The sequence below is a fragment of the Ahaetulla prasina genome, chromosome 3 (assembly GCF_028640845.1).
Source record: "Ahaetulla prasina isolate Xishuangbanna chromosome 3, ASM2864084v1, whole genome shotgun sequence".
NCBI classification, from domain to species: Eukaryota; Metazoa; Chordata; class Lepidosauria; order Squamata; family Colubridae; genus Ahaetulla; species Ahaetulla prasina.
Window position 1 is genome coordinate 152,001,398 of NC_080541.1, and position 26,624 is coordinate 152,028,021.

At 37.9% G+C, this 26,624-nt stretch overlaps 1 protein-coding gene across 2 annotated transcripts in view; it reads right to left on the reverse strand.

The window, feature by feature from the left end:
* PRKACB (protein kinase cAMP-activated catalytic subunit beta) overlaps positions 1 to 26,624 on the reverse strand; it is an 87,184-nt gene that overhangs the window by 22,874 nt on the left and 37,686 nt on the right. For both annotated transcript variants that reach the window (XM_058175764.1, XM_058175763.1), the window contains exon 2: positions 1,186 to 1,247. In XM_058175764.1, the coding sequence (XP_058031747.1) occupies positions 1,186 to 1,247 (62 nt within the window). The remainder of the gene's footprint in view (positions 1 to 1,185; positions 1,248 to 26,624) is intronic.

Below are 26,624 nucleotides of genomic sequence, written 5' to 3' on the forward strand. Positions count from 1 at the left end.
CCTGGGGTGCTCTTTCTGAAGAGACTTGTCTTTCCTGAGGCTGCAGAGTGTTTTAGCAGGTCTGACTGAGTTCCCTTTGGGCCAGGATGGGTTGTCGAGTTTAACTTGTGTATGTGTTGTGGTAGATTATATATGTGTCCTTGTCCTGTGAGGGAGTGCAAAGGGTGGGAATTGAGGAGGTAGACAGGACTACCTCAATAGTGATGGGCAGAAGAATATATGATCGGAATGAAGGGTGAGCCACAGTTGAGGATATTGGATCTGCTCTTTGAAAATGGTCCCACTGTCCAGTCCTCGGTTTCTATGCTCAGTGCATGGTTACTGGATTCTTAGTGACACCGGATTTCAGTTGTTGCTTTTGAACGACAGACTGACATATAACGAAGTTGCTCTCATACAAGACATTATCTTGGAGGAGAGTGCCAATTTTATATATCTTACCAAGACCTGGTTGGTCTCAGTGGAAAAGGGGTTCCTGTCTTAGAAATGTGGCCATCTGGCTCTAATTATCAGTTTCTGCGGGGGTGGTGGGCTGTCTCTAGCTGTAATAATAAGATTTATTTTTATCCTCATTTGTGCCCCTTAATACTAGAGGGAATACAGATATATGCTTCAATTGGCAACGTGGCAAAGTTTTGCTTTTTTCTGCAAACATTAATGATCATCATTTCCAAGGCAGATGTTGCTTCCACTGCTATGCCATCATCAAACTGAAAACTTCAGTAGAACGGCAATGAACAGTTTAAGGATCCAAATATTTACCCATATGCTTATTCGCTTTTCTAGTGGATGGTATTTTATAGAAAGAGTTGAAATATATCAACTTGCCTCAACAAAGCACTAAAGTAAAAAGGTTTAAATTTGAACAAATATGTTGGAACACTATGTGCTAGGGATAAAATAAAAATGTTGCCATACAATATATGTGCGCAAATATTAATCAGCAAAAATGTTTATTTTACAGCGAACATAGACTGTGAACAAAACTGAGATCAACTTCAGGATGTGTGTACAAAATAGACACATGAAATGGCAACAACTGTTACAATTTAGCACAATATCCATTGTTCTTCTTGGAGTTTATTAGTATAATGCAATAGATTATTCATATAAAAGAGATTTTCTCTATTCCTGAATACCATAAATTAGAATAAATAATGAGTGGCATTTAAATTATTTCTTTACCTGAGCAGGACTTTCCCATTTTCTTAAAAAATCTTCTTTGGCTTTGGCTAGAAATTCTTTCACTGAAATCAGAAAACAAAAACAAAACAGTTGGGTTCAATTCACTACATAGTAGAACACTTCAAAATTATTTAAAGCTGTTTCAAGAAATGCTGAAAAAAAATCCACAAATAAAAAGCAAAATTTCTATTGGAGTTCTAACAGCTCTAAAACTTATGAATGACAATACACATTTTAGCACAATTTGCTTAAACTAATTTAAATCTAACAGGCCACACCACTTTAATATACAAGCAGAACTGAATGTGATTCAGAACCCTCTTAGAGGAGGCAATTTGTTTTTTAATCGGTTGACACTTCAAAAGTAAGCAATTCTAGCTACAGTGCATTACTGTCACTTAATGGCTGTTTGCAAGCTAAGGAATCAAGTGCATAATAGCATTGCAGTATTGCAAGCAAAGGCAAACTAGGAGGTTACAAAATTGCACATTAGAAATGCCCACAGTCAGAGACTACCTTGAATTACTAATTTTGCATTTCAAGAAAGATCATGGCTGTATAAAATGTGCACAGATAATACGGTAATTCAATATGACTTGTCTTTTAAAAAAGCCTTTAAATATTATTATTAACCAAACTGATAGATCATTTTGCACTTCTATATAAAGAGTACTTGATATCTCCAGGCAAAATACTTAATTGATTCTACTAATGAGGGACATTCAAATGAGTGGGAGGGGTGGGATATGGACAATTCTATTTACACTTTTATAGGAAGTGGACAAGCTGTGGTGAAATGTTGGTGAGGAATATGTGTGTGTGTGTGTGTATGAAATGGAATGCTATTGTATTCATGTTTCTTTGAGTGCTCATCTCTGCATTTACTTGCATAGAATTTGCAGTTTGGGCTAAGGTCAGTGGTGGGTTTCAATTTTTTTACTACCAGTTCTGTGGGCGTGGCTTAGTGGGCATGGCATGGCTTGGTGGGAGTGGCTTGGTGGGAATGGTAGGGGAAGGATACTGTAAAATCTCCATTCCCACCCCACTCCAGGGGAAGGTTACTGCAAAATCCCTATTTCCTCCCGATCAGCTGGGATTTGGGAGGCAGAGAATAGATGGGGCTGGGGCCAGTCAGAATTTTTACTACTGGTTCTCCAAACTACTCAAAATTTTCGCTACCGGTTCTCCAGAACTGGTCAGAACCTGCTGAAACCCACCTCTGGCTAAAGTGCTAATCAAAACTCTGCTAATATTTAGTCCTTTGTTAATGCTTCTACTTCCCCAAGAGACAGAGCAATCCTGGAGCCAGACCACTCACCAGAATATGCATATTTAACATGGGTTAAAATAAATGCACAGGTGATCATGAAAAACCAGACTTTCAACTACATATCCGATTCTTCATGTGATCTCTGTGCCTTACATAGCCTGCATCTATTTAAAAGTATATGACTAAGTGGTTGCTTTACAGAGGCAGAATCACTCTCTGGAACAGTCCTTTTGATGTACTATTCTTGTGGAATGTCTCCGAAAATTTGGGAGCATGTTGAGCTTTGCCAGTTGGTAGCTTAAAACAATGCTCTTTTCGAATCAGTTAGTAAAAAAACTTAGCTATCCATATCCTTTTGAGGCTCTGTGTAGCATATAAATATGAGATTGTTGGGGGCAATATGCTGACTCTGTAAACCCTATAAATGCTTAGAGAGGGTTGTAAAGCACTGTGAAGCGGTATATCCATCTGTCTGAGATGGTGTAGGGTTTCCTGCCTGGGCAGGGGGTTGGACTAGAAGGCCTCCAAGGTCCCTTCCAACTCTGTTGTTATATAAGTCAAAGTGCTATTCCTATTGCTAAATAGTTAATTAAATAACAAAATAATTTATGTTCAATATAAAAATCCAAGAACATTAAAACTACGCAGATAAGAGGAGAATAATAAGCAGAACTAAGGGACAATTTTTTGTGAAAATTAATAACATTTTATATATGATATACTGGTGAGGAAAGTGAGAAGGACCAATGCAAAATAACCTTGACAAAAAGCAAATTGATCAAACAGAAGTCAATCATGTATACTGAGTCTGAGCTGTTTTACTTGTAATCTAGAAAAAATAGCTAAGGAGTTGTACTCTGGAGCTTTATCTGGAAGTGAGTGTTCTTGGTGGCTTTCTGTATCATTAGAGAAACTCTTATGCCATGCAATAGTTACATAAAACTGATAGGTATAGTTATTTGGCAGTGAGCCTCTAAGTCACCAGGAGCACTTCCTTTGTCTATTTTCCTGCATCATCTACCAAGAAAGCCAATGTTCTGAAACTTCCTATTTGAATGGATCCAGAAAACCAGTTTCATTCCGATGCATTTAGAGCTATAAGGCCATTCTGTGTCTGTATGCTGATGACATCCGGCACAACTGCTATTTACTTTCTGATTCTATATAAATTATTAATATCCTTGAACATTGCCTAATCTGCACAAGGGAGAACAAACTAAAATTAAATACAGAAAGGATCTTGGTAAGGAAAAAGTTACACTGGTGTGAAGACTCTCATGGGCAAGTTACATTCTTCAGAAAGAGCAAGGTTTTGGTTTTTTGGAAATCATTTCTAACACTCAGTTGTTATTGGAGTTACAGGCGAAGGTGAAAATATGCCCCACCCATGCCCACCCAATCGCCCAGTCCCCACTTGCCTACTTGGCAGCTTCCTGCTTCTTTCAGTCTCACTCACTATTCCGGCCTTGCTTCGGCTGCTGCAATCAATTGCATCAGCTAGCAACTCAATCTGCCTGCCTTTTCCCTTGAATTAGATAAGTAAGGGTGGGGGAGCTTTAAAAAAAATAGTTAATTGGGGTTTTTTTTAGGAGTTTTATTTTTTTTAGACATAGCAATTTAAAGTTAAGAAAGTTTTAAAGTGAAGGAAGTTTCAAAGTTAAGGAAGTTTTAAATTTAGCTGCTTTTATCTAAAAATATAAATAAAATAATAAAATATTTGTGCAGCTTTCTGAGATTTGGTAGTGTTTCTGAGATTCTGTAGTGTTGCACTCTAACTACACAAATGCACAACATCTCACAAAAGCTGTATGCGGCATTTTGTGTGTGTGTGTGTCAGTTGTGTTGTATTGTGTTGTGTTGTGTGTGTATAAAGTGTGAAAGTTGGTTTTTGGGCTTTTTGTAGCTGTGTGAGGTTCCTGCTTGTTGCAGGGGCCATTTTGGGTGAAGTGCAGCTGCTTTTACATTGTGTATGAGTCTGTTGTGTTGTGTTGTGTGTCTGTAAAGTGTGAAAGTTGGTTTTTGGTACCTCTTATTGTTTTGTGTACTTTATTATTTTTATTATTTATTGTTATTGACCACGCCTACCCAGTCACCTGACCACCAAGCCACAACCACCAATTAAGCCACACCCCCAGAACCAGTAGGGAAAATTTTTAGATTTCACCCGTGTGTGTGTGTGTGTGTATGTATGTTTGTATGTATGTAGGTCTTGGTATATTTGGGTCTTTTCCCATGTAAGTTTGAGAGTATCTTGGTGACGTTTTGATGAGGTCTCACTCATCATCTTCAGGCTGATGCTTTCGGCTTCGTGCTTGTGCGAGCAAAGTGTGGTCGGAGCTGCCGTCTCTCTATAAATACTGGTGGGGAGGTGGGGAGTGTTGCTGTGAACGGGTTGGTTGGCTGTGTGGTTGCATCTTGATTGGTAGATGGAGTGGGTGTTCGATGATCAGTTGGCCTTTTTTGGAGCATCCTGTGTGGGTGTGATCCTAGTCTTTTGTGTTGTAACGACCTGGTTAATGGGCTGTGTGGAAACATCTTGAGTTCTGGGAATGTGACCTCCTGTAGTGGTAATGGGCTTCCTGGAAATGTCCTGAGTTCTGGGAATGTGACCTTCTGAGCCTTGTGCTGTAAAATCCTGGGTAGTAGGTTGTGTTGTAATGTCCTGAGCTTTGGTGTTGTGGCCTCTGGAGTTCTGTGATGTGATGTCTTGAGCAGATGGTTATGATGCAGCATCCCGGGTTTTGGTTTGGCTCCGAGTCCGAGGTCTTGTCATGTGTTCCTGGCATGTGTCAGCTTGTTTTGTGTGGGGATCAGAAGGAGGTACAGCAGCCAGTGGTGCCAGCATGGTCTAGCTCAAGACATCACATCACAGAATTCCAGAGGCCACAACACCAAAGCTCAGGACATTACAACACAACCTACTACTCAGGATGTTACAGCACAAGACTCAGGAGGTCACATTCCCACAACTCAGGACATTTCCAGGAAGCCCATTACCACTACAGGAGGTCACATTCCCAGAACTCAGGACATTTCCAGGAAGCCCATTACCACTACAGGAGGTCACATTCCCAGAACTCAGGATGTTCCCACACAGCCCATTAACCAGGTCGTTACAACACAAAAGACTAGGATCACACCCACACAGGATGCTCCAAAAAAGGCCAACTGATCATCGAACACCCACTCCATCTACCAATCAAGATGCAACCACACAGCCAACCAACCCGTTCACAGCAACACTCCCCACCTCCCCACCAGTATTTATAGAGATGGCAGCTCTGACCACGCTTTGCTCGCACAAGCATGAAGCCAAAAGCATCAGCCTGAAGATGACGAGTGAGACCTCATCGAAACATCGCCAAGATACTCTCAACCGTACATGGGAAAAGACCCGAATATGCCAAGATCTACATACCTATATCTGTGAAAACCTACGAACCTATATAGATTCTAGACTGCTCATCTCCCTCAAGGAAGGGCTATAGATATAGAAATCATTATGCATATCTTGGTAATCTCCTGTCCTGACTTTTGCAGTACGTTTTTCATAAAATCTTAAAAAGCATCTACAAACCACAACTGGTTACAGCTGGGTTACATACAGCAGTTCTGAGTTAATTGCCAATTAACTGACAGCATAATTTAAGATGTTGATAAGAACTTTAGAGTCCTAAATCATTTACTGATTGCCAGAATACTTAGATCAGTTGAAAAAGGTTTTTAAAGTCTTTTCTCCCACTTCCCTCCATAGAAGATTGCCTATTCACTGTGTTCTACTGTGTTAGATTCTCTTCTCCCTGATTATGGACTCTGCTCTTCGGGGGCATGGATTTGGCTTTAAATCTCCCAGTATTTAGAAAAATATATAAATATCATCTCTTGCATCTATCTTTTAACTTGAACTAATTTGGGTTTTAATAAACTGGTTATGATTTACTTTAACTGTATTTACTCCTGTATTCGTATTTTAACTGCCATAAGCCACTTCAAATATTGTATAAATAGCAAATCCATGTAGTAACCAATGAATTAATGAACAATGCTAGAAGTTCCAGTACCTTAGGTGAGTGTGGCCTTTTTGGAAGAGGTCAATGATTTCTACAAACTTGCTGGCCTAAATGGCCATCCAGATTATCTGAGGTACACCTTTAGCAAGGGTTCTTAAGATGTAGTTTGCAATCACATAAGGACTATAAACAATTGAAAGTGGAGGGGTTCACAAAACTTATTTAAGGCTTGGTCGGATGAAGTGGGAATGATGTGAAAACTCACTTCTGGCTGGGGCTGTTTCAAGGGATGTAGTGTTATTTCATTAGAGTGAATGTAAACATTGTAATAATGAGCAAATGAGACATCTCTTTCCATTGTCTCCAATCAGAAGGATAACAATCCCATGTCTTTAATGAAAATCTGGAGACTTGAGAATGATACTCCATTGTTTTCCTATACTGAGTTCTGCTATGATGTGAGTAATCAGGAAGAAATGGGCCAATGGTTGAATCATATATGTAATTAATAATTAAGCTTATTACAGACATGACTTTCACCTATAGCAGCCCAGTGTTTCTCAACTTTAGCAACTTAAATTGGCATGGACTTCAACTCCCAGAATTCTCCAGCCAGAGGTTGTCTTAAAATTGTTTAAAGTTGAGAAACAGCAATCTGATAAACAGCAATGTAGTTAAGTGAGATTTTAAAAAAAAACCTGAACAGGAACAATGTTTCTTTTGAACATTACACACACATTACATTGTATCATAACCTGCATCGTAAATTGAATGTTTTCCTGAAATAGCAGCAAAAAGCAATCTGTTCCACTGTCACCACTTTCTAAGCGAGTTGTGCATTTTTTAGATTCCTGTCTTAAATAATTTTCTACAGTAAAGAGATCTATTATCTGAGATGGAAATTTTGAAATATGGTAAGTTAAATCTTTTGAATAAAGCATGGGGCATGTTTTTAAATCATTAAAAGAAATTGCACCTTTTCCAGGCTTGCAGAGTTATTTCTAAACTGTTCCCAACTATCTCATATATGTACATTGATAACCATTTTGTTCCATTTTCTATTTGGGAAGCAGCCTCTTCAGTAACTGTGCAAATCTTGAAAATTTTGCATCTGCTTTAACAATATGGGGGGGTGGGAATGTGCCTTGTTCTTGATCCTGCATGCTGGGAATCATCTTTTTTGGTTACTCTGTACAGGGCTGTTAAATATCTCATAGACTAAATTGTTGAAGTTTTAAGATCAAATACAGCATCTAAAGACTTTAATGGCTGATACTTGCCAATATACTAAGAACATTTTGAATATTCTAGATACTGGTTTGTATAGTGATGACCGCAGAGTATATGTTTAATGAACTATTTTTTAGAATATTATTAATATTAGCAGCAGTTAATACTGCAATTATATAAGCTGTCAATGTGTTTCTGAACTAAATTTAGAGTTATTGCTTTTACAATCTGAAGCATGCATGTTTTAGGAAATATTTTGTTCTAACTACATATTAAAATCACTTAATGAGTAGTTCAAGTGGACATTCCTTCATTTAAGAAAGTAATATTTAAAGTTAAAGACTTTCTCCATTTTTGATAGCTTGTGCTGTGCTGAATAGTCTTTTAAGAAATATGACATGAAACTGCAAATAATTCTGCAAGTATTTAATTTTAAGTTTTCAACAACAAAGAAATAAACCCAATAATAAGAAATGATTTAAATATAAATGACTTTCAAGGCATGCCTTTAAAAGTTTCAAATTATGCCTTCTTTTGCTTGTGCCTATTATTATTTTTAGATTTTACTTTGCATTTCTGTATTTGAACAGTGGAAAGCTAAATATTAACTCTTTGAAATTAGGAATTTAGGAACAACCTAGTCTAACATCAAATTATTAAAATGCTTCAACCAAAATCAGAAGATAGTTAAGTCATTTTATTAATTGGTATTAGCTACTTATTTAAAAAGGGGGTATCATGTAAAATCCATATCCTTAAGTGTACAGATAATTCCACTATGAATTTTCTATCTAGTGCACATTTCATATTTTCTCCCAAAATTTACTATAAGCTTCATAATATTTTTCTAAAAATTAGGATAACGTAATTTCCCCATTTAATAATTTTGTAATGTAGTCAATGACTCTGGGTTCTAATGAAAAAATGACCATACCAAAGATTTCTAAAGTTTTCGCCAAGGATTTGCAGAAGTATTCACCCACACAGATGTGAAGAAAAGAAAGAAGAAAGAGAAAAAGGATTTACACATTTTCTACATATGATAGATAAAAACTAGATTAATTATTATCATGTTCTTGTCTCCATTCCTTTTTTTCCTAGGATTAGATACCAAAATACCCCAGCCCTCCCAAATGTTGCCAAAATGGACTAGGCAACAACAAATGAATTTCTGTAAAAAAAAGACAGACAGACAAACATCAAGTGCAGGCAGCAATTGTACAATATTAAACACTACAAACTGCTACAGAAATTACCCTTTAATAGCTTTATAAGGAATCTGAACAATCAGATTCAAGCACACTAATATCAAAATTGATTTGTATGAAAAGCTCAGAAGAAGAAAAAAATATAAGTCACAGAATGGTGGTGCAGACTGGATAGACGTAACGTTCTCTTTTTTGCCCACTGCATAAATAGGAATAAATGCTAGGTGAAATTTCAAAGCTGCCAAGCAACATGGGGGCGTGGGAGAGAACTTCACATTCTGTGCAGAATTCACAGAAATTACACACATATCTCTGATCAGGCAGCTCATATTTTGAAATGAAAAAGTACCCTGCCTTTCAGCAGTTCAAGTGGGTGGGTGGAATTAAACAACATTCAAGTAGTAAGCAGTCATGATCATCCCACCCCAAAACACCCTTATATTGTATTCTATCTTAAAATATTACCCCACGTGCCACCACAAGATGTATACGAAGTAGTGAAAAAGAGAGGTTCAACATATGATCTTGATATACATGAATACTAGACTAAGTAAAGTAGTCAACTGCTAAAAATACACTCTTCTATTTCTATATGATTAAATGATGCAATACTCCTAGCTGAAACAAGTTAAGCAGACAATTCCAAAACTATTCACTCCTCCAATTTTTTATTTATTTTCACTCAATTTACTATAGGCACAGATAGGAATAAAACAATGCAAATAAAGTTATTGACTTGCTATATTGTGTTGGATGCAATGTAAGTATCAGCTAAATCACCAAAATAAAATTAGTTCATTCCTATTTAATATGCAAGAAAAAGTAGTTTAGTAAAAAAATAAAAAGCTTTCTTTGCCTTGTGGAGAAATAAAGATATGTGAGATTGGTAGTAGGATGCAGGAAAGGTTATGCAGTTTGCTTATGATGTTCAAATTGTATGATCTGAATAAATTATTTGCTCTGCCAAGGAACTTAATAGAAAACAATATTTTATACCAAACACAATGGAAACATGAAGAAAAGTTTTCAAATGTAAATTACACTGTTATTTATGATAGCTTTTCCCCCCCTCCCTTTCAAATGTTTGGGGTAAATATCAAATCAAACGTATAAATCTCATTTTACAATTAACAAAGAGAGTATCTTGAACAGTAGTTGAAAAAGTGGGCTCTTGTACCAGCATTAATTTCAATTGTGCCATGCTTATATTTACAGTGTAAATACAATATATATGGGGATAGTATGTATCCCTGTGTCATTATCTTCTCAGGAGTGTGATGGCTCAGTGGTTAAAGATGCTGAGCTTGTCAACTGGAAAGCTGCAGTCCAGGTTCAAGACCTGAGCATGATGGGGTGAACTCCTATTACTTGCCCCAGCTCCTGCTAACCTAGCAGTTCGAAAGCCTGCAATGTGAGTAAATAAATAAGTACCAATTTGGTGGGAAGGTAACAGCGTTCCACATGCCTTGGAATATTGTCCTATAGGGCATATAACCACGGAAGCGTCTTCAGACAATGCAATGCTTTCCCTCGGCTAAGAAAGAGAGATAGGAACTGTCCCCTGGAATCAGACATGACTGGAGAGGGAAATCTTTACCTTTACATATCCCTGCTTTCACTATCTTCACTAGTCTAAATCACTGTTTCTCCAAACTCAGTTTTTGAACCTGATTCAATTTAAGTTCACTGTAAAGCATCCTTAGAAATTATTGGGTTTACTAATAATTCTAAAAAGCTACTTAGATGTCTTTCAATTTTTGAGAACTTGTTTTCAGCCTTTTTTCCTGAAGTATTTTTTCTGTTAGCTTTTCAGATGCTCTTTCATATACAGGTAATAATCAACTTACAACAGTTCATTTAAGTCTGTAGAGATTCTCCATTTTTGGACAACCATGAGCTGGATGACTGAGAATCTCTACAGACTTTTAGCTATGCAATTTGGGATGAACACCCTACGAATGGTGTGAGATTATGAACAGATTTTAAAAAAATATTGCAGACTACAGGAACCATTAGCACTACTCAGGTGACCCTGAGGGCACATATAAACCTTCAAATGCTTCAACGACCCTCAGAAAGGATGCAAATGACCAGCTGTCTGCAAGGAATATAAATCTTTCCATTCTCCACTATCAAGTCAGAGCTGAAGAAGCTTCTTAGGGGAAAAGCGAAACGTCTTCAAAGAAAAAACAAGGAAGTCCAGTTGCCTCCTGAAAAAAACACCCTTTGGGACAACGGTTCATTTAGTGACTGAAGTTATGACAACAATGAAAAAAGTGACTTTTTTCACACTTACAACTGTTGTAGCATCCCTATAGTCATGTGATCAAAAATCAAATACTTGGAAACTGACTCATATTTATGACGGTTGCAATGTCCAGGGGACATGTTTGTGACAAGCAAAGTCAACGGGGAAGCTAGATTCACTTAACAGCCCTGCTGCTAACCTAACAACTGCAGAGATTCATTTAACAATTGTGGCAAGAAAGGTCGTAAAATGGGGCAAAATTCACTTAATTGTCTTGCTTAACAGAAATTTTGAGCTCAACTGTGGTTGTAAGTTGAAGACTACTAAATGTATGAAATATACTACTTTTTCTCAAATTGAAAAAAATCAGTATATTGGAACATCAACTCTTTTTAACATTCTATATTTGACACCAATATTTCATATTGCTTCTCTTTCCGTTCCTGGACATATATATGTTGAACATATTGCACTTCAATTCAGCAATTACACTAATTTCTCAGATGTTCAATTTACTTATTTCATTTCCATGTTCATAATTCTGTATTTCCTTAGTTCATGCTTCTCACATTCAATGTTGATTTAATGTGACTTGTACAACAATAATTCATCTTTCAGTTCTGTCCCCATGAATGTTTGACTTTGGCCTGTCTACATCATTACTCAGTAAACTTCTGAGTAAGAGTAAGAGGAGCATTGTCCACATAAAAATCTCATAGTCCTGACTTTTGTAATGCTAAAGCTGTATCCATATGGTTTTTTAGACAACAATACAAATGGTACTGATATCTCCTTCTGAGTTTGATCATTCCTGCTCTTAGGCTACTGCCTAGTCTCAATCTTGCTAGGTACTACTTGCTCTAACCCCTGTTCAAGAATACTTTTTGCATCATGTTTTGATCTTCCCAATAAGCATGACCTCACTAAGAGCTAACCAGTCCTGTCAACCTCACTTTCAGCATCACCAGCATTATCAGCTTCTCCTATTTCATCCAGTTAAAATTACAAAATCATTTATCATCATTAATCTTGACAGGTTTTTGTGATAGACCAATTATTCCATTTTTCCAAAGCATATAAGGCAGGGGTGTCAGACTCATGGCCTGCTGGATGCATCATGTGCTGGCTACTCCCACCTGTTTTAGTGAAGGGGAAAAGTTGCAATATGTCACACGACATGACACCGCAAGTTTGACACCCCGATATAAGGAATCATTAAATCGATGAACAAGTTTGGAACAAAAATGTACAGCAATTCTGTCTAAAAAGAAGCTATTTTTAAACAATGAGGAGCACCCTGTTATCCGCAGTGCTCTCCTAGTGACCAAAATTGGGACTGGCAACTCCATTAATAAGTGCCACTGCAACTAACAATTTTACTTCTATGTTCTGCATTAACTCTTGCTTGGCAGAAGCCGATTATGAAGCAATTGAATGGGGACCACTTGACTGTGGGATACTGTAATATCCAAACTTAATTCATAGCTCGAATTTGATCCTTCATGATAAAAATGACAGAGAACTGCAGATCATCTTAGAGATGGCTAAGGTAATGCTGAGTTTTTTGTTTTTTTACATTGTCAGTGTGTATTGCAGCATGCAGAGAGCGCGATAACTGCACAACTGGTTTCTATAACATGGGAATAAAAGAGAACAGCTATGCCAAGATTTACAGACACATGATTATTATAGCCACTTAAAAATGAACTGCTGCAGGTATTTATTATCAGTCTTGGAGTTTGGTAATAATTAGTTGCCATTAAAATAAATTTGTGTAGGAAGATTTGTCTATTTATTCTGCAGGAACCTGTCATGGCCCCATCGGAGCCTGATTCAGAGAAGGAGGAGTTGGAACCAGGACTGTCTGACAGAGATGGCACGTCTCCCTTGGCATGTGTGGAGAGACCCAGGGACTGAGGATGATGCTACCTCAGGCTCCTTAGGGCATTGGGGGAAATGGTCAACCTGGCAAAGAGCTGCCTGCCTTCACTGACACAGGGGAGGATCAGCTGCTGACAAGCAGTGGTACTGACAGTGAGCAAATCACTTCAGATGAGATAAAGATGCCTCTTCCACTCAATCCAAGGGCACGGAAAGTAAAGTGTAGGAAAGCTCAGAGAAGGGCTGGAAGGCTACTTGGGAGAAGGTTGTCCCATCCCTCCTCACAAGGAACACCTGGAATGGACTGACTTACGGAGAAATCATGGGGGAGTTAGTCTTTGCCAAGAACAATTGTTTGTTTTGGATTACACTCTCTCGGCTTTGATTTATGCCTTTTGCCTTGCTTCAAGGACTACCACTGGTCTTGCCTTGTGGACTGCTTTTGCCCTTTGCTTTACCTTCAGAAGTGTCTTTGCCTTGTACCTTGTCCTGAGGACTGCCATTTGTCTTATGCCTGGACCAGGGGTGAAATGCTCCCGGTTCAGACCGGATTGCGTGGTCGTGGCCAGTGGTTCAGCAATTTGGTAGCGATGGCGGAGCAAAGCCCCGCCCATCCACCCGGGTGTCATTATTTCCTGGCTTTAACCAGGAAGTAATGTGTTTTTTACCACTGTGCATGTGCAGGTCTGCATGCACATGTGACACGCGTGCACGCACGAGTGAAGCCCCAGTTTAGCAAAGGGAGGAAAAGTTGTGATACATCTGGGTCATTAGAGAACCTAAACTTAATTGTTGTTACAAAAGCCACTCCTATTTGGCCGTAAGACAATCACTTGATCCTTTAAGAGCATTCACCTACAAACTGATAATTCATGTAATTGCATTAAATATTAGTGGTTGTCAACATACTACATGATTTTACGAGACATCTCCACTTCCAGCCTATTACTTCAATTCTATGTGTCAGCAACATTCAATCTACAATGTCTTAGTCAGCCCTGCATGACGATGGCTTTAGTCTTCCTAGCCACCAGAGCAGGAGTGAGTGAGCAGGATGAAAATTATAGTATATCTAGTCACTTTTGAAACAACAATTACATTTGGAAGATATGGCTTGTCATAATGCCAGATGAATATGAAAAGAACAATCACAGTTCACAATCACATTTAAGAGTAGAAAGTTTTATTTCTTGAACTGCAATTTTTACTTAGTCTTATCTCCATGGCCTAGATGATTAATTTTAATATATAAATATTAAAACTAAATAAATAACTTGTATTATACAAATCTTTTGTATTAACTTTTAATTTTTGGATTGTTGTATTTCAGCTTTTAAATGCCATGCTTCTGACTGCAGTTTGGATTCATAATCTAGCAATGCAACATCTTCCAGCTCTGCTCCAAAGTACACCATAGATAAAAAGATGGACTACATTGTGGGCCTTTAGATTGTATCCTGTGCTCTAGATATATAAAAAAAGTTTGGCCAGGTGAAATAGATAGGATTAAAATTCAAACTAAATTTATTTTACAGTGAAATGTATCTACGATTATATTAAATTTACAAATCCATTTAGCGTGATTATTCTCCAGCATTCAATAATTTAACTTTATCACATTAAACATTATAATAGTGGTAATTTTTAGAGGGGCTTTGGGGATTGCATCCAAGGATTTCAGGGAGTAGCACATAGCTCTGACTTTTCAGGCTGCCAAAGATTAGTATGCTGTGTTTTAATCTTTCAAACCCAGGCAGAGTTTATAAGCTACCTTTTTCTTCTCCAATGTATTCAAATTCATATTGCTTCATTACTAATACTCCAGAGGATAGTGACAATCTGAAAAAAAAATCAACTGAATGCAGACCACAGTGGAAACAAGAGAATTATTATTATAGGAAAATATGCATCTCATTGATTAAAGATCTTTAATTCTGACTTTTTCCCATTTGTTTTCTTGAAGTCTGTGGGGAGGTACAAAAGAAAGTAAATATATCACATTCTTCAGATGAATAGACAAAAGTTTTCTTTAATGTCAGATACCTAAAGACAGAATAGTACAGGACCATAATAGTACCAATCAACATGGTATCTTGTTCTCAACACCATTCTTAATCAGAACTCTGGTTTATGAACTTTGGAACAGAATCTTCTGATGACTATAAACAAGTATATTGAGACTGTACAAGGTAAGCTTACTTTCTTTTTTCAAAAAGAGATTGGTCTTCATCAGATCTTGTTCTTCTAATAAAAAATAAAAACATTATATCTGGCTTGATTGTAATATTCTCTGTCTTCATGAATTGGTACAATATCTCAGCATAATGTGTGCATTTGGGGGATATAACCACTAAATAATAAAAATACATATAGTTTTAAATTGTGTGATCAGTCCTAGATTTTGCCTAGGATATCAAATATAAGTTCAAATATACATACGCTAGTTTGATTGGAAACAAAATAGGGGCACATGTTCATACAATCGACAAATATTTCAGCTGATGTTATGGCTAAAGCTAATTCTGCAAGCATCCAGTGAACTCTTATGGATATCTTCAAATATTAAAAGCATAACATTTTAAATACAGTATAACATTCCATTATACGCATGGCAACTGATCCAGAGGAAGAATAAACATGTGAGTTCCTAATTCTAAATGTTATGTATTATGTTGAGGCAAACTGTATGTAAGACAACATCACAATGGAGAAGAATATAGAAAAAGTATCACAATCCTTTAGCATAATCTCTATTTAGGAGAGAGGAAATTCAAGGGAAGATAGCCTACACTCCATATGGGCCACGTTTTTGCAATCTGTGTGGCAGCTGCCTAATCAGTTACCATGACTAAATTAGGTAGTTGTACAAGTCAGAACTCCTTTTTGCATACCTACTATGAGCCTCATAAGGCTATAGTTAGTCAATATATTTTTAAATTCAACTCTGCAAGTAAGTATTTTTCAGTTCTATTCTATATTGACCCCCCTAAGGTAGCTAAAAATAAATAGCTTTCCTATTCAAGCTGCATTTTGAGACTGCTGAAGTATTTACAATTTTATATAAAACCTTTTAGAAGTTATTTTTCTGAAAGCAGAGATCTTTGCTAAAATAAGATCAAACATAAATTTCTAAGTTCTAAAATAATTATTATATACATCATAGATAATTTTATTTTTAATTTTCCAAATCCATTAAATTTATGACAATACTTTGCTTCAGCCTATTACAGTACATGCTTGATATCAAAATCAAGTTTTCTTGTCAGAAATGATAACAAAAATCAGTTTGGCAAGCTAATCAGTCCATCTGACCATTACTTCACATATTAGTTTCAATTGCCAACTAAAAAAACTAAAGTCCTTAGCCAATCATGAAACAAATTACTTACTTAAATACTGTGTAGAAATGTATATGACATTAAACATGCCAATAAACTGAAATAAAAGGTTATTTGCACTAACTCTAATTTGAAATTACCAAACTTTAATTACATACTGTATATTAAAAGCAATCTACAGACAATAAGCTAATTATATTATCGTTCACATCCTATGTAATGCTCTTATAGTAAGAAATGCTTCTTTTCAATGGCTTGTACAATATTAAATAATTTGGTACCAACTGACTGAAAACAGCAACACTCTATTATCCAAATTATAGAAAGGAAAAATCTCATCTCATTACTCAAATGTGTAATGGCACGATAATATTTTTAGAATTTTTTTTAAGAAATGCAGTTCAATTCATAATCTAAACAGATTTGCAAAAATGAAGTGACTTACCATTCATATTGAAAGATTAGTTTTCAGAAACATATTGCTATAAAATTTATCCGTTAAATTAGTTTTTAGTCTCTACAGTAGATGCAATGGAACCCATATACGCAGCCACTAGAACTGGAAGACAAACAAATCCAGGGAGCTTGCTTTCATGCAGGCAGTTTAAAATATCCAATAAAAAATAACAGCAGACTGATATTCAAACAGGAATGTTCATTAACTATTATCTTTTGAACGGATGTTACCTATACAACATAAAAATAATGTAAAATGGCTGAGAGAAAAGAAGGAAATGTCAGGATGTTTTAAGATGCTCTCAATTATAGCAAGCACTGCTAGTTTCCATAGCAACCTTAGAGGAGAATTATCGGTCTGCTTGTACCCAACCAGTAGCTTTCTCTAAAGCTTTAATTTATTCACACAGAAAATATCTCATTTTATATATATAAGCTTCAATATATCTCTGGAGGCAAACAACTCAGAATTTTCTAGTTGAAGCTCTATACTACTATATCAAATATCCCAAACCATAACTTATTCTATTATTATGTATTGCTCTATCATACAATCTTAACCATCTTCACCACATTTCTTAAGTTTCTAGTATAGTAGTGTTTGCAGGACACCTGTGACCCAGATACCACAAATGATGTTTAAACAGTTTCTTGTCCTCCCTACGGATTTAGATTTTACCTTTTTCACCCAGGACAAGCCATGCTGGGTTACATACACATTTTCACAGTGTTATGCATTCTGGTTAACCTTATTTAAGCTTGCAGGAAGGGCAGGAAGACTATACTCACTGTATGTGAAACATGTTTCATTGAGAATTTGGAATGTGTTCTGCAATTTTATGTGGTGTTCTGCAATTTTATGTGGTGGATGACAATATGCTGATGTATTTTGCCATTTGTTGGTATAAGTGGTATGTTGAAAGGACCTGTACTAAAATGTTGTAATGCTTATGTTCATGTATTTTTTCTAATTTCTACAAAAGATTGCCTTTTGGTGGGCAATTATGAATTTAGTAATTTTGACTGTCATTTCTTAAATGTACATGTTTGTATGATTTCAGAAATGTAATTTATTACAGTTATCAATGATTTTTGGAAACTGATATTTTGAGATAAAAGTGTAGCTTATCATACTGGGAAATCATTTATTTTCTATGACTCGATATTTATACATAAGTATTCTATGATAGAACACAGGACAGTAATTGAAATACTGAAATATATCCATGGGTTTGACACAACTGGTTCCATGTTAAATCTTTTTTTCATGTGTAACTACTTACAATACCCATGTTATTGATACTACTCACTTTAAAACATTCACACAGCTAATCCAAACAAACCCAATGTAATTTACAACATGATTTATATTATACCATTCCCTTAGATAATCAGATAAAATGTGATGATATACCAATGTAACAGCTACAAAATCCCCCATTTTTTTTGCCAAGCAGTTTATAAGATATCCATAATTTGGCCAGATATTGAGATTCCATAGCATCTGACTTACATCACTGTGTTATGTTAATCTTGATTAGAATTTAACTATAAAAACTAAGGTTTACAGACATTAGTATAGTATGCAGTGGGCTGAATCATTCATCATATTAAACCATTATGTGCTTTGTTTCATATTTCTTTAGCATGAAGTATGAAATCAGTCAGTAAGCTTAACTGTAAATAAGAAAAACTATGTATGAAGGCATGTCTATGATCCTGAAAATTTAAACTGAGCATCAACGTAACAACTTTTGGTATGGTTTTGCTAAACGAAGTAAATTGTACAAAAACCCTACTTTTCTAAACCTAGATAAATTTAAGTAATGTATCATTCTATCATGTCAAAATGGAAAACAGCAAAAACAAATGTGTTTGTTAATTGGTTTTCTAAATCAAACATTGTAGCTCTGAAAATCTCCCTAAACAACTACAGTACTGTATACCAGCAGCCCCCAATCTTTTGGGCACCAGGGACCGTTTCTGTGGAAAGGTTTTTCCGTGAACCGAAGGGGACATGGTTTCATATGCTGCCTGCATCCTGCAGTTGGGGCTTCACTTGTTTGCAGTTCAGTTTCTGGCATGCTGCAAGCTAGTGCAGGTCCACGGTTTGGGGGTTAGGAACCCCTGTTGTATAAATTGGATGCTTAGAAGGATAATTAATGGGGAAATATTGTTCCTAAGAGACAAATGTTAGAACTCTCGTAGAATAAATACAAGATTCTGTGAATACATCAGTTTTGGGTGGAAAGATTTGAACTTCTGCTTTATTACTAACCACAACATGTTAACCCACAGACAAACAGCTTCCTCTTTGAGAGAGTTTATATATGTGCACCACCATGAGGTGTAAGTAGTTTTGCAAAGAGAATATGCCAAAGCAATGTCTTAAAAGATTCTGCAATCATAATGTTCACCATGTCAGCTTAATATAGATCTTTTCCCTTTTTCTGTCAAAAATGTTTTTGAAGTTTAATTCAAGCATTTTTATCTTACTGAGCGCCAACATTTTTGATTGCATGTGTTCCAGTAATCCATGAAACAGATGGATGGTAGTTTGGTAGTGAAACGAGAAAGGCATTTCAGATCAAAATAAGACTTATGTATTTTCTTGTCACTGTTTCTAATGGTGTGGGATGGGTGGGGTGAGGGATTAACAGGCTGGGAAGAAAAGGAACCTATATAAACTTTTGTTGTTGTTCTGCTGTAGATGAGCATGGCATGTTTTGAAACATCTGATATCAAAGCCCTCTGAGGAAAAACCAGGAGATGCCTTTTCTGCACTTAGATTTTTATCTTACCCACATGTTAACCCTAAGGCTTAAGTAGACTTTCTAGGAAGTAATGTATAATTCAGTTGCATATTCCCAAGAATAGCCTGTTAACGCTGTGTGCCTTTCAACTCATGAATAATGATTTCAGACAAAAATTAAAATATGATTTTTGTACAAACTTTAGAAATGGCTTTTGAATGTATTTGTATCCAGCTGAAAACTATTCTAAACTGCAATTTTTATTTATTTCTATAAATATAGTTAAATCCTTAAATTACAGTTTTAAAATAGATTCAAACATAATTATTCTGAAATCAACCATTCAAATCCTCTTAAAAGATTGTAGTACAAATAGTCCTTGCTTAATATCTCATTTAGTAAATGCCTGAAGTTCTGATGTGTAAAAATAGCTAGTTTTGAAACGATTCAAACCTCACATTTACAACTGTTGAAGTATCTTGTGGTCATATGTTGACTATTTGTGTGCTTTCTGATCACCTTGTTGTGACAAGCATAGTTAATGGAGAATGTGGGAGTAAAATTGTAAGTCACAATCACATGATTTTTCACTTAACGATTACAGTGACATGCTTAACAACCAAATGGAAAGTCATGTTGTAAGTCCATTATGGTCATCTCAGTTTCCACTTAGCAACTACAATGCTTAGTGCTAAAGCTACAGGTTTCTATAGTGGTTGCTAAGCAATGGCTACCTGGTTGCATATAAACTCTGAATTACTGCTCTGTATTATCACACAAATTAAAGGGGGTTGGCAAACTTCAACCTACAATTTGAATGCTACCTTACTTGTAAGTCTACTTATTATTTCTAAGATGCCCAGAGTTACCTTATAGGGTGGATGACTAGTATAAAAATTTAATTATTAAATAAAAATAAGTACTAGACCATCCCATCCTGTTTGCTGGACCCCAAATAAGATTCCCCTCTCAGCTTTTTCTAAATTCAGGAGAAGACAATGAATGGCTGCTTATTTATTTTATTTATTTATTTATTTAAATTTTTATACCGCCCTTCTCCCGAAGGACTCAGGGCGGTGTACAGCCAAAGTTAAAACAATTAAATATACAAAATTAAAATATCAATTAAAATACATATTCAATAATGGCCAAATTAAAACCGTCAATTGACCCAACCTAAAATACCCCATATAAAATTACAAAAAATTAAAATTTGGAAATTTAAAAATCAAGCCAGTCCCGCTTGGATAAATAAATAAGTTTTCAATTCACAGCGAAAGGTCCGAAGGTCAGATAGTTGGCGCAAACCGGGGGGAAGTTCGTTCCAGAGGGTAGGTGCTCCAACAGAGAAGGCCCTTCCCCTGGGGGCCGCCAGCCGGCATTGCTTGGCGGACGGCACCCTGAGAAGACCCTCTCTGTGAGAGCGTACGGGTCGGTGGGAGGCATAAGGTAACAGCAGGCGGTCCCGTAAGTACCCGGGCCCTAAGCCATGGAGTGCTTTAAAGGTGGTAACCAGAACCTTGAAGCGCACCCGAAAGACCACAGGTAGCCAGTGCAGACTGCGCAGGAGTGGTGTTACCCGGGAGCAACGTGGAGCTCCCTCAATCACCCGCGCAGCTGCATTCTGAACTAACTGGAGTCTCCGAGTGCACTTCAGGGGTAGCCCCATGTAGAGAGCATTGCAATAATCCAGACGAGAAGTGACGAGAGCATGAGTGACCGTGCATAAGGCATCCCGGTCCAGAAAGGGGCGCAACTGGCGAACCAGGCGAACCTGGTAAAAGGCTCTCCTGGAGACGGCCGCCAGATGATCTTCAAACAACAGCCGTCCATCCAGGAGAACGCCCAAGTTGCGTACCCTCTCTGTTGGGGCCAGTGACTCGCCCCCAACAGACAGCCGCGGTTGCAGCTGACTGTACCGGGGTGCCGGCATCCACAGCCACTCTGTCTTGGATGGATTGAGTCTGAGTCTGTTTCTCCCCATCCAGACCCGTACGGCCTCCAGGCAACGGGATAACACTTCGACAGCTTCGTTGGGGTGGCCCGGGGTGGAAAAGTACAGCTGAGTGTCATCAGCGTACAGCTGATAACTCACCCCGAAGCCACTGATGACCTCGCACAACGGCTTCATATAGATGTTGAACAGGAGAGGCGAGAGAATCGACCCCTGAGGCACCCCACAAGTAAGGCGCCTCGCGGTCAATCTCTGCCCCCCTGTCAACATCATCTGCGACCGGTCAGAGAGATAGGAGGAGAACCACCGATAAACGGTGCCTCCCACTCCCAAACTCCCCAACCGGCGCAGCAGGATACCATGGTCGATGGTATCAAAAGCCGATGAAAGATCTAACAGGACCAGGGCAGAGGAACAACCCCTATCCCTGGCCCTCCAGAGGTCATCCACCAACGCGACCAAAGCTGTCTCCGTGCTATACCCGGACCGGAAGCCGGACTGGAATGGGTCTAGATAGACAGCTTCATCCAGGTACTGGGGAAGCTGCCATGCCACCACACTCTCTACAACCTTCGCCACAAAGCGAAGGTTGGAGACTGGACGGTAATTACCCAAAATAGCTGGGTCCAGGGAAGGCTTCTTAAGGAGGGGTCTCACCACCGCCTCTTTCAAGGCAGCGGGAAAGACCCCTTCCAACAAAAAAGCATTTATAATTCCCCGGAGCCAGCCTCGTGTCACCTCCTGAGTGGCCAGCACCAGCCAGGAGGGACACGGGTCCAGTAAACATGTAGTGGCATGTAACCTCCCCAGCAACCTGTCCATGTCCTCGGGAGCCACAGAATCAAACTCATCCCAAACAACATCAACAAGACGTGTCTCAGTCATCTCATCTGGATCATCACAATCTTGGTCCAAACTATCCCGAAGCTGAGCGATTTTATCGTATAGATAACCACTAAATTCCTCAGCACATCCCTGCAAGGGGTCATCCCGTCCCCCCTGGTGTAGAAAGGAACGGGTCACCCGAAACAGGGCAGCCGGGCGGTTATCTGCCAACGCAATGAGGGTGGAAACGTAGGAACGTTTCGCCACCCTCAGTGCCACTAGGTAGGCTTTCGAAAAAGATCTAACTAGTGTCCGATCAGCTTCGGAACGGCTGGACCTCCAAGTACTCTCTAGGCGTCTTCTCCGGCGTTTCATCTCTCTCAGCTCCTCAGAGAACCAAGGAGCCAATTGAGATCTACGCCGGGTCAGAGGCCGCAAAGGCACGACATGGTCCAAAGCCCCAGCCGCAACTAGTTCTTCGGTCGTGCCGTGGGCAAGATCCTCAGGAAGAGGATCCTCACAAAGATGAAAGCAGATGAATACAGGGAGAAACTAGAAGTAGTTAAAAATAGGCAGAGCCTTCATGTCTAGCTATCAATCCTGAAACTCTGCTCTAATCTGATTCCAACTTGCTATGTAGGGGATGAAATAAATATAATTTATGTTTTCCCCAAACTGAAGAGGTTTTGAGAATAATACTGTAATAAATCACATAGTTTTTCAGTTCAACAATCCAAAATCATGGTTATTAGTAATGCCACCTTCTGCAGGAGGTGAATCAGCATGATAGTCATCAGCTTAAAGGTCTTTGACATTAAAGTAAAAGGAGAGGCCAGAAGCAATGTAGATGCAAGAAGATACGAAATGTGTGTTTAGCTAAAAAAAAAAGAGAGAGAAGTCCTACTAATGAAAGAAAAAAGAAGAATTAGTTGCAAGAATGAGGATGGAGCCTAGCCATACTCTTTCAAATGCATCAACACTTGATGGATCTGATTTGTATGAGATTGGATTGCTATTTCTGGATGAAGTCCTAAAAGCATTTCTCTTTAGTTATGCAGAAAGCCCTTGTGGAAGGCTTCTGAGGAATAAACATAACCTCCTTTACCTTATCCCCAGAGTCTTTGTGAATCAAATCTTCAAAGTTGTAAGGTAGACAGAATCAAGGTCAGAAGATTTATCTTGACAGATGGAAAGAAAGTTAGATTAACATCATAGGTAAAACAGAACAACAAGGAAAACTATAGCTGCTAAAAGATTCTGAAGAATTCAACGCGCCTCTGGTTATTAATACTTCACCCTTTTTCTCTATAAGTGCAGAACACTATTGATGGCAGATACTATAATTAAGAATACTTTCCTCTTTCATTTTACTCTATAAAGATTCTAACTGTGGTGTTGATGGTAAAAAAGCCTATTTATTATGACGATCTGAGCTTCTTTACAAACCATTTTCAATTGTTTATTTTGACTAAGTTTCTGTGCTATATTTTGTACATATTTCACCTAATCATGTTACTTTAAATGTTAGTATTGTTCCAAGTGGGGACAAAGACACTGGAAACATGGAGGCTGCTTGGAAAGATGGTTTAATGGCGGTCAGGATCACATGGCTTGAGTTCCTGAACAGAAAAGAGATGAGATCCTGTGAGCTTTCTGGCTTTATGCTTTTTCTGAGCTTTGAACTTTCTGGGGCACAGGAAGAGTATCCTGATTGGTTGTTGACTCCCAGGGTGTGGGGGTCTTAGCTAGCCTTGCTGGCTGATGTAAACTTCCCAGGTGTCATGTGGTGAGTTTCTATTGCTAGGTGGATCCTATTGTGTTGCAGATGATGGTCCCATTGACAAAGGTGGGGAGAATGAGTTTCTACCTCTGACCCATTGACAAAGGTGGGGGGGAGTGAGTTTCTGTCTCTACAAATGTACAGGTACAGAATAGCTGGTACCTATGGCTCAGTAGTAGTAACTGTGAGAGGGATCTAGGAGTCCTAGTGGAGAACCACTTAAATATGAGCCAGCAGTGTGCTACAGCCAGCAAAAAAACTTAACACAATCCTAGACTGCATTAATAGCGGGACAGAATCAAGATCAAGTGAAGTGTAAGTACCACTTTATAATGACTTGGTAAGACCACACTTGGAATACTGTATCCAGTTTTGATCACCACGATATAAAAAAGATGTTGAGATTCTGGAAAGAGTGCAGAAAAGAGCAACAAAGATGATTAAGAGGCTGGAGGCTAAAGCATATGAAGAACTGTTCCAGGAATTGGGTAGTGAAAAGAAGGACTAGGGGTGACATGACAGCACTGTTCCAAAATTTGAGGGGCTGCCAAAAGGAAAAGGGGGCCAACCTATTCTCCAAAGCACCTGAAGGCAGGACAAGAAGCAATACTGGAAACTAACCAAAGAAAGGTCCAACCTAGAACTAAGAAGAAATTTCCTGACACTGAGAACAATTAATCAGTGGAACTGCTTGCATCCAGAAGTTGTGGGTGCTCCATCACTGGAGACTTTTAAGAATATATTGGACAGCCATTTGTCTGAAATGATACAGGGTCTCCTGCTTGAGCAGGGGTTGGATTAGAAGACCTCAAAGGTCCCTTCCAACTCTATTACTCTGTTAAGAGGTTTACAGAATTTATAAATTGTGAAATGGGTGATCTCAGTGGTGGGATTCAAATTTTGGTGCGAACTGGCTGAATCCCACCACTGGGTGATCTCCTTGGTGCTCATAATGATGCAACAGAGACCTCAGGATTTCTGTCAGATATGATGGATTCAGTGATCTGTCCATGAGATGAAGGCTCACCAACCAAGTTTGTGAACATCCCAGGAAGCTAAGAGGAAGATAAGCAGGTTGCAACAATCTTGTTATCTCCTACTTTTAAAGCTTGTGATACCATTTGAGAATGGTCTGTAAATAAAAACACCTGCAGTTAACTTGTTTAGTAAAAGCCTTGCATAATCTTCATTAAGGCAAAAGGGATAAATGACTCTAGGGACTTTTTAAGAGTTGGGAGAAAAATGAAGAAATTAAGAGCAGGAAAAAATAAACTATTTCATTAAAATAGAAGAAAAGCAGGCTCCAATATGTTGATTATGTAATAAAAAAAGCATTGATTCTGGATAGGAGTCTACAAGAACTTGTGATCCATGCAAATGAAGGTTTTCCACTACCTGTGAAATACTGTATGCATATATTAGGATCTATCTGTACAGTAAATGAAATCAAGGCACCAAGAGTTACGAAACAATTCTAGGTATCTAACACCAGAAGCCGATGAACCAGCTGTGACCAATATAGTTTAATTCTATTAATTTCTTTTTTTCTTTTTCCATTTTTCTTCTTAAATTAATTCATACTTAAAGTATATTAGTTTCTGACTTGATTAGATTGCATTAATTGGTTTTATTGTAATTTCTATCTCTTAAGATACGTGTCAAACTCGCGGCGTCACGTTGCCGTCACATGAGGTATCACAATGTTTTTTCCCCAGCTTGACACTCCTGTTTTAAGATAATCAATACTTAAAATACTTTTTATAGTTGTAAAACTATAAAAATATTTTTTGCTATCCATTACTGTCAATGCAGCTTATATCTTCTCAAAAGTGAGTCATTCCTTTTCTCTGCTTTTTCTTTCCTCAAATTTTGAATATTAAGGAATAAATTGTAAAGCATCATGTATTTTTATTACAATAATTTCCGAAGGAACAAATACCTGTGTAATGTTGTTTGGGTTTAGGATCTAAATATTGTCAGCCTGGTTATTGCCTGGATGGAAAATCTTCAGAACTATATCAGAGCTGAATTCGAAAATTAGACAATAGCAAAACAATTCCTATTATCAAGAAAAGTGTGTAGGAAGACCAAAAAGTCATCAGGGCTCAAGCAAAACTTGAAGGAGACTTTACCTTTTATATCAGTAAACTTTTAATTTGCAATTGTTTGTTAGGAAAAGCTGCATTGGTTGAAATTTTTGCCTATGAAAACTTTGTATGAGAACCAATCTATATAATGTGATATTGTAGGATTCTCGGGTACTCTTATATTCTAAAGAAGTGATGATTAATTGTTTTGGTGCTGCGTGCCCGAAGCGTGCACACACAAATCCACGCTTGTGCAATGCAATGGGAGCACCTCCGCACATGAGCCTCTGCACCCCCGCACCCTATTTTGGGCTAAAACATTGTGAGCAGTTACTTCCAGCCTTTGTTGGTGCAGCTGGGCATGACTCCGCCCCGAGACACTGGCCTGCCGCCGCCTCT